The sequence below is a fragment of the Bactrocera neohumeralis genome, unplaced genomic scaffold, assembly GCF_024586455.1.
Source record: "Bactrocera neohumeralis isolate Rockhampton unplaced genomic scaffold, APGP_CSIRO_Bneo_wtdbg2-racon-allhic-juicebox.fasta_v2 cluster09, whole genome shotgun sequence".
In the NCBI taxonomy this organism is placed as follows: domain Eukaryota; kingdom Metazoa; phylum Arthropoda; class Insecta; order Diptera; family Tephritidae; genus Bactrocera; species Bactrocera neohumeralis.
This window is the reverse complement of record NW_026089622.1, coordinates 36,078,758-36,087,834: the sequence shown is the minus strand read 5'-3', so window position 1 is coordinate 36,087,834 and position 9,077 is coordinate 36,078,758. Positions and strand designations below refer to the sequence as shown.

The following is a 9,077-nucleotide window of genomic DNA, read 5'->3' as shown; positions in this document are numbered from 1 at the left end:
TACGAGTGCCGAAAATCTTTTTAACGAGTCTCTTATAAGAACTCGGAATTGTATCGAGCGCTCATATGGAGTCTGGAAGCGTAGGTTTCCGGTATGATCACTGGGCTTGCGCTTGCATCTAGAAAAAATCCAAAGCATTATTGTTGCAACAGCAGTATTACACAACATCTGCTGCAATAATCGCGATATAATGGCTCCGCCACTTTCAAATGAAATTAAAGATGTTGTAAACAATATGATTAATATACCCAATAATCGCAATGCTGAAAGTCATACAATAAATAATGTTACCAGAAAATGTTTAATAGATAATTACTTCAGTTTATTGTAGTTTAATAAATACGTTTATAATTTTACATATACATATGTATTTTTTATTTCACCCTTCCAGCTCCTTTTTCTTTCTTTCCAAATCTACTGCTAAAATTTTCATTTCCAAATCATGTTTTTCTTTCATCAAATTCGTTGATAGGTTGTTACTTTCTTCTAATAGCTTCATTCTTTGTTCGTGCTTCGCATATATTATTTTTATTTCCGCTTCATATTTTTCGTCCGTCCATTTTGCTTTCATATCTTCTAACTTTGCCCAAGCATTTTTCGCAGATCTTTGTGGGTTTTCTTCAAATTTTAGTTTTGAATTTTTTGCTGTTTTCAACTTGCTGGGATCATATTTGTTCCAAAGCTCGTTTGATTCAACGTTTAATGTAACGTTGTCGGATTCTAAAAGATAGATTTATTTGTAATGATTTTGGTATTTTTTTACTCTAAAATTCTTTACCATTTATTCCTTTATAATTTTCCTCTTCAGTCGTGTTTTCGAAATCCACTATGCTTTCTAATGTATTTTCCTCCAATATCACGGACTCTATTTTAGAGAATTGATAAAATCATACATTTGAAATATCATGAAAATAAAATTCAGTGTATAAACTCACCATCAATATTTACGGCAATTACATCATTGTCATAGACACTCTGCATGCCACTAACTTGCTTCTCATGCAACACTGTCAAAAGCTTTTCATCAAGCTCAGTTAACAATTTCTTTGATGGTGGTCCTCCTCCAGTTAAATAAAGAGATCTTTTATCCTCTGCAACTCGCTTTTTTACCTCTCTTTTCAGATTGAGATACTTTTTCTTCAATATTTTTGCACTACGACGGCAGCCAGATGGACACTGTGAATTGAAATCATATTCGATATGCTTCCATGCTTCATCTCTTTTAAAGCACAGCCAGTTAAAAATGTAGAATCGTGGCTCGTGTCAGCTGCCATGACCTACCTTATGGGCGCGCAATGTAACTGCACAGTGAAAAACGCTACTCCCTTCTCTCTTTGACGTGGGATGACGTGAGAATTCACGACATTTGGATTTTTGCCGTGGAAACGTGTCAGCTGATTGCTCTCTCACAACGCAGGATTGCCAATATCGATATACTATAGTCATTATCAACTTTTATAATTCAATCTGTTCAATATGTTTCAATATGTTTGAAATTTTCATAAAATAACTCAAAATCAGAGTCGAATGCTATTATTTATAAATATGTAAACTATTTTTAATAGTTTGTTTTCAGTTTTGATATTTTATATTGTAAAAAATTGTAATTGAGAACAAAGATGTGCTCAAAACTATATATGCGTATTGGGCAATGGCAACATTGTTCAAATGTAAACAGACAAAGATGGCTGATTTCTGCGTTCTTACCACGTTTTTCACTGTGCACACATTTTGCCGATGAGGAAGGAAAAGGAAGGAAGGCACTACCGTTTTTGAATGTTTCTGCTATTAGCGTTTGTGCAAGTGTCCGTCCGGTTGCATTCGATGACTGCTTTATATTTCCCCACCAGTTTCAATAGCTGCTCCGACTCGCTTGCGGTGGAATTCGGGCTCCTTTTCTGGGTTTCATCTATTTACAACATAAGTTTCCTTCCAAACGTATAACGTTGTCTATAATAATTTAAATAATTCAATCATATGTTTGTTGATGACATTTGTGAAACATATGTTGCCCACAACGTTGCCATATATCATAATAAAATTTTATAGAAATTAAGCATTGACTGTGAAACGCAAACGACTACTCAGTTTGCAACAATGCTTAGCTAAGATTTTATTTGGGCACAACTTAAATATGGACTGTAAAACTGGTCATAAGTGTTTTTCAAAATCGTACTACATTTCGTTTTCTAAATATGAGCCAGTTAATCGTTTTTAGTTCTGCTGTTCCAAAATACTAGACGCTATTATGGAATAATGTTTGGTGCACGGGAATTCGAGATTGGAAGCATTTATCAGAAAGAATTAAACAACACAGTTGTGGCCATTCGGAAGCATGTGTATGAATTTTGGAGAAAAAAAGCGATACTAATACTATCGATAAGGAACTTGAAAATGAAATTCGCAAAGAAGCATCATTTTGGAAAATGGTTTTCAAAGGTTATTCGAAAAAAATTTTGTACATATATCTTTTTCAAACGTTGAGATTTATTGTCAAAATTCACTGGCGAATCATTACTCTAAAAAACTAAATCCGACTATATGGTCAAGTAGCGTCGTACCGACATCTGCAATAAAACTTTGTTATATTGATAGTATCAAAGCATTTTCAGAAACAGTTCTAAGTCCTAATATAGATGAGCGTAGTGAAGCGGAGAGTATTAAAGCAAAAATGCTAAATTTCGAGATCGTGTTGCTTTGCGAATTCATGCACAGTGTATTGAACAATATCAATTATGCATCCAAAACTTTACAAAACTTGACAGAGAACTTGAATTAGATGCTGCATTCAGTCCTATCTTGTTCGATTGATACATTCTCCGCGGTTTATCACCCAAGTTTTCTAACAAAGAAAAGGCAACAGCTGACATCTAACATCATTGTTCATCGAGCACTCTGACATTTTTAAAATATCGGAGCGGTCAACGAAATAAGAAAAGAAGCGAAAAATAGTGCAGTAACTCCCTGTTATTCCCACAAACTGAATAGAAGTATTTTCAAATCTGTTAAGATACGATTAATCGAGATGGTTGCTATACCATAAGAGACAATTTTCGAACGCATTGGGGAAAATACTTGGCGAACAACTTATCCAGTTATGTGAAACAAAATTGGTTCAACGGCACATAAAGTTCTCCAATTTGCCGTAAAATTGTCGTTGATCGTCAAAGCTCTGACAAAATTTAGTAACTGGAAAAATAAGGAAACAGCGGGAAAAGCAACGATACTCATCGCAGCCGTGTGCAAATTTCAATTTATAATTGGGATTTTTTACCTACATATATGATATTCTATCTCTAACTCATTCACTGTGATTCTTCTGAAACAATCGATCGATCTGGCAAATGCATCAAATATAATAAACTCGGCGAAAAAAAAACCCACGCATTCTCCATAGTGGTTTCAACCACTTTTATTTAGTTTATGTTTCAAGCATGTTTATATAAAAAACTTATAGTTTAACACTTGTTTTAGTGAAAAATGTAAAAACAAACACATAGCAAATCACAGAAGTAAATTTTGTTATGAACAATAATGTAATTTTTAAACAAGTTATTTATATATTTTATGTTTTATATGATTTTTATTTAGCAATAGAATATATAACAAATCAATCTTTTTGTAGAACACCCCCTCCTCCTAATAACCTAATAATAATTTGTTTAGGCATGGATTCAAAAAACGTTGAAGATAATTTTTATTAATTTCCTCATTCCGCACAACTTCAATAATATTTTCCTTTTTTTTTTAGATTTTTTGAACGTTTTTCCCTTATCATTTTGCCCTATAATGCCAGCAGTTCTCAATTGGATTGGATTGAGATCTGGACTGTTTCCTGGCCACGTGAGAGACTCTATTCCATAAAAATCTTTTTGTTTTGAAACCTGTAAGTGTTTGTAATAAATTATTGAAAAATCTATTTCAAAATTTGTATGCTGTGGTTGAAAATAAACTTTATGGGCATGTTCGAACAGCTATTCAATAGTTGGCAGAACGCCTTCTCTCAAAATTCCAATTTATATTTCGGGATTCACCTTTTAGAAAAATTAGCGGCCCAACACAAAAATTGGTTACAGCTCCCCACACTATTAAATAAGGCGAATGCTTTAGGGTGGGCCAAACACAGTTTTCCAAAAAACGCTTCCCTTTCTTACGACGCACTGTGGTATTTCCGTCGGGTTCCAACAAATTAAATTTGGATTTAACGGAAAAAATAACATTTCCCCAATCTGATATAGTCCAAGTTTTATGCAATTTTGCCCGCTCTAGTCGCTGTTTCTTCATTCGTGTAATAAGAAGTAGTTTTTTGGCCGGAGGTCGCGCTCGAAATCCAAGATTAGTCAGCACATTTTGCGTAGAACGTGTAGTTATTTTTACCCAGCATGTTGAAAGCGATCACTTATGCACATCCGTTTAATTTGTCGTTCGTGACGAGGTTTTACTATTTTCGGACGTCCACTGTCCTTTTTTGAGCTAATCAATTAAAATACGTTTAATTTTTAATTATATTACGCACGCTCCAATCCTTTATGCCCATTTCACGTTTGACATTTGAATAATTTATTTTATATAAAGCTACGATTTCTGGTTTCTTTACTGCTGACACCACCATGTTCAACTTTACTTGTTTTCACAACTTATTCAAAAGAAAATACCGCAAATACTGTAATAAACACGTGCGGAGGCTAACGGTTTAAAAATAACGGTAAAATAATGTAGTTACATAACAAAACAGCCAAATAAGACAAATAGTCAGTTTTGAGCAAATAGCGACAGTTCAAAATAGGAATATTAGAAAATTTTCAACTGCGTGGGTTTTTTTGAAAGTTTACGAAGAAAAACCAAGAATCTGCAGCCGACAAACAAAGCCCGAAAATTTCTGCGTGAGCACTTGCGAAGAATACTAGAGGGTCGTTTCCCTCTTTGTACATTCGCCTGTTGGATACAATCGGCGAAGATTCCGAGACGCACTTTTCTAGAGAAGTATTGGATGGATTTCAACTAAGTTTGCTGCTTCCATAAGTGTATGCTTTGAAAATCAAAGAATTGGAAAATATTATTGCCTGCTTGATAGATAGATTCAAAGGCCTTTTGGATAATGACAACGACGTTTCAAGTTCAAAGGTGAAATTGATCATTGGCAGTGTAATTGGGGGTAGAAACAAAGGTCAAAAGACAACAAGTTACCGACTACTGCTTTGAAAATGTTGGCCCACATCGTTTTTTTTTGTGAAATTTTACTATTAAATACACGAACTGGCTGCAGTATTATACAATGCAATAAAGTATGTCACCCGCACATCTACGATTTATAATGTGTTTTTATACTCTGAACAGGGTATGTTAAGTTTGCCACGAAGTTTGTAACACCCAAAAGGAAGCGTCGGAGGCCCTATAAAGAATATATATAAATGATCAGTATGTTGAGCTAAGTCGATTTAGCTATGTCCGTCTGTCTGTATACATACGAATTAGTCCCTCAGTTTTTAAGATATCGTTTTGAAATTTTGCAAACGTTATTTCCTCGTCAAGAAGCTGCACATTTGTTGGAACTGCCAATATCGTAACACTATAACATATAACTGCCATAAAATCCGAACGATCGGAATCAAGGGCTTGTATGGAAAACTTTCGCATTTTACGTGGTGTCTTCACGAACATTGACATGGATTATAATCTCCGAAAAAATTGTTCAGATCGTGTTACATACCACATAGCTTCCATTCAAACTGAACACACCTGTGAAGTGTATATTAGCTTCGGGTGCAGCCGAAGTTAACGTTTTTTCTTGTTTTTTTTCAATTTAGTAGGATTTGATATTAGAAGATCGATTTGAAATTTTTGTACCATGATATTAAAGTGAATAAATACTACATATTTAATATAATAATGTCCATGTTTTAGGTAAATATTTATTTAACAAGAGAAATGTTTCTGGATCCGCTCCTATTTATACTATTAAAAAGTATGACAAAATCCTAAGAAAATATTCAGATATAATAGGCCCTAGTTTTTCACATCAATTAATATTTTAATATCAATATTTCCCACCTATCTAGTTTCACCTCAACTAACTCAAGTACGGACTGTTCACCAATTACCTAAGGAAATAACACTGTGGAACATTTTTGGGATTATTGTCTGGGGGGTGAGAAATTCCAAGTCAGGCTGATGGTACTAGGTCAGTATAGTAAAACCCTCAATGGGTTTGGCGTTCGACTGAGTCAGTTTTTTTATGACCTTTTACATTTTTTCCTTATCTTGATGTTTTTTCGCTTGGTTGTCACATTTTGGCAAAAACGTAGTTTAACATAACTCGCGAACCACTATTATCTATTTTTCCAATCCATTAGACGGTTGTAGCAGCTTTTACACACTATATTTGGTACCCAATTTTCGTTCACTATAACATAAGAAAAAATTTAAAAGGTCATAAAAAAACTGACACATACGAACGCCAAACCCTTTGAGGGTTTTACTATGTATACTGACCTAGATAGTACCATCACCCTGACTTGGAATTTCTCACCCCCCAGATTAGCTGTTGTACTGTGTAATGAGCAAATATGGAGTGCTAATGGACCTAATGGAAGTATTTATAGCAATGTTATTGTTCTTTACAATTTCTGTCACTTCTGTAGCTGCTGAAATGTCGTTTAGTAAATTAAAAATATTCAAGAATTATTCAAAAAGTAATATGGGCCAAACTCGACTCTGACATTTATGGCTAATATGTAGCAGTTGAAAACAAAACCCCATCAAGCCTGGATTTAAGGAAGTCATTAATACTTTTGTGAAAACTAAAGCTAGGAAAAAATTGTAAATATAATTGTTATTTAGTCAGTTTGTAGGCTCGACCTTTATATATTTCGACCTTTATATATTTCGTTTTATTATCCAAACCTTCACCAAGTAAGATTTGTAATTTATGTTAGTACTGTATAATATTTTTATTACTTGCCCTGCAGTGCACAAAACAAATTTAAGATGTTTAGTATTTTTAAAGTATTTGTATATTTCATATTTTTATACTCTCGCAACAAAGTTGCTAAAGAGAGTATTATAGTTTTGTATTTAAGTCAGATGTAGGATTATATATACCAAAGTGATCAGGGTGACGAGTAGAGTTGAAATCCGGATGTCTGTCTGTCCGTCCGTCCGTGCAAGCTGTAACTTGAGTAAAAATTGAGATATCATGATGAAACTTGGTACACGTATTTCTTGGCTCCATAAGAAGGCTAAGTTCGAATATGGGCAAAATTGGCACACTGCCACGCCCACAAAATGGCGGAAACCGAAAACCTATAAAGTCTCATAACTAAGCCATAAATAAAGATATTAAAGTGAAATTAGGCACAAAGGATCGCGTTAGGGAGGGACATATTTGGACGTAATTGTTTTGGAAAAGTGGGCGTGGCCCCGCCCCCTACTAAGTTTTTTGTATATATCTCGGAAACTACTATAGCTATGTCAACCAAACTCTATAAAGTCGTTTCCTTCAAGCATTTCCATATACAGTTCAAAAATGGAAGAACTCGGATAATAACCACGCCCACCTCCCATACAAAGGTTATGTTGAAAATCACTAAAAGTGCGTTAACGGACTAACAAAAAACGTCAGAAACACTAAATTTTACGGAAGAAATGACAGAAGAGAGCTGCACCCAGGCTTTTTTTTTTAATTTAAAATTGGCGTGGCGCCGCCCACTTATGGACCAAAAACCATATCTCAGGAACTAATCTACTGATTTCAATGAAATTCAGTATATAATATTTTCTTAACACCCAGATGACATGTACAAAATATGGGTGAAATCGGTTCACAACCACGCCTTCTTCCAATATAACGCTAGTTTGAATTCCATCTGATGCCTTCTCTGTATAATATATATTGGCTAAATGAGCACCTGACCCCCCTCTTAATATAATCAAGCTACACCCCACTCATACACACCATACTCAACACGACTACACCATCTACATCATCCACATCATATTCCACACATCTACACCATATTCACATCCACACCTCATATTCAACACGTCATCATTTCATCATCATCTACACCACACCTTTCACACCACACATGAGGACACCAAACACAAGTAACAAAAGGGACTGGCGGACGGGCCAGCCTTGCTTTTTTACTACGATCCGCGCGCATATACGCATCTACTGGCATCTCTTATCCCGCATTTTTTTAATTTGTTTCGCCATCAAGGTCATCGCTAAAACCACTGGTAAGTGCCGCGAGTTTTTTATAAAAAAAAACCTCTGATTTTTACATGGTCCCTCGAAGCCGTACCGAACGGCAGTAGTGGAAGTGAAAAAAAAATAATAAAAAAACAAGTAAGGAAGGGCTAAATTCGGGTGTCACCGAACATTTTATACTCTCGCATGATAAAGTGATAATCGAGATTTCATTATACGTCATTTACATATTTTTCAAATACCGTATTTTTGTAAAGTTTTATTCCGCTATCATCATTGGTTCCTAATGTATATACTGATATTATACAGAGAAATCATTAGATGGAATTCAAAATAGCGTTATATTGGAAGAAGGCGTGGTTGTAAACCGATTTCACCCATATTTCGTACATGTCATCAGGGTGTTAAGAAAATATTATATACCGAATTTCATTGAAATCGGTAGGGTAGTTCCTGAGATATGGTTCTTGGTCCATAAGTGGGCGGCGCCACGCCCATTTTCAATTTTTAAAAAAAGCCTGGGTGCAGCTTCCTTCTGCAATATCTTCCGTAAAATTTAGTGTTTCTGACGTTTTTTGTTAGTCGGTTAACGCACTTTTAGTGATTTTCAACATAACCTTTGTATGGGTGGTGGGCGTGGTTATTACCCGATTTCTTCCATTTTGGAACTGTATGTGGAAATGCCTGAAGTACACTACTCTGTAGAGTTTGGTTGACATAGCTATAGTAGTTTCCGAGATATGTACAAAAAACTTAGTAGGGGGCGGGGCCACGCCCACTTTTCCAAAAAAATTGCGTCCAAATATGCCCCTCCCTAATGCGATCCTTTGTGCCAAATTTCACTTTAATATCATTATCTATGGCT

General features: G+C 35.0%; 1 protein-coding gene across 1 annotated transcript in view; it reads right to left on the bottom strand.

The window, feature by feature from the left end:
• Window positions 1-300: 300 nt before the first annotated feature.
• The window catches only part of LOC126764731 (myosin-3-like), a 12,122-nt gene continuing 3,345 nt past the window's right edge, over window positions 301-9,077 (bottom strand). Inside the window, exons 4-6 of the mRNA XM_050482381.1 lie at window positions 936-1,257; window positions 779-865; window positions 301-720 (exon numbers count right to left, since the gene is read on the bottom strand). Of these exons, the coding sequence (XP_050338338.1) occupies window positions 380-720; window positions 779-865; window positions 936-1,257 (750 nt within the window). The 3' untranslated portion in view covers window positions 301-379. The remainder of the gene's footprint in view (window positions 721-778; window positions 866-935; window positions 1,258-9,077) is intronic.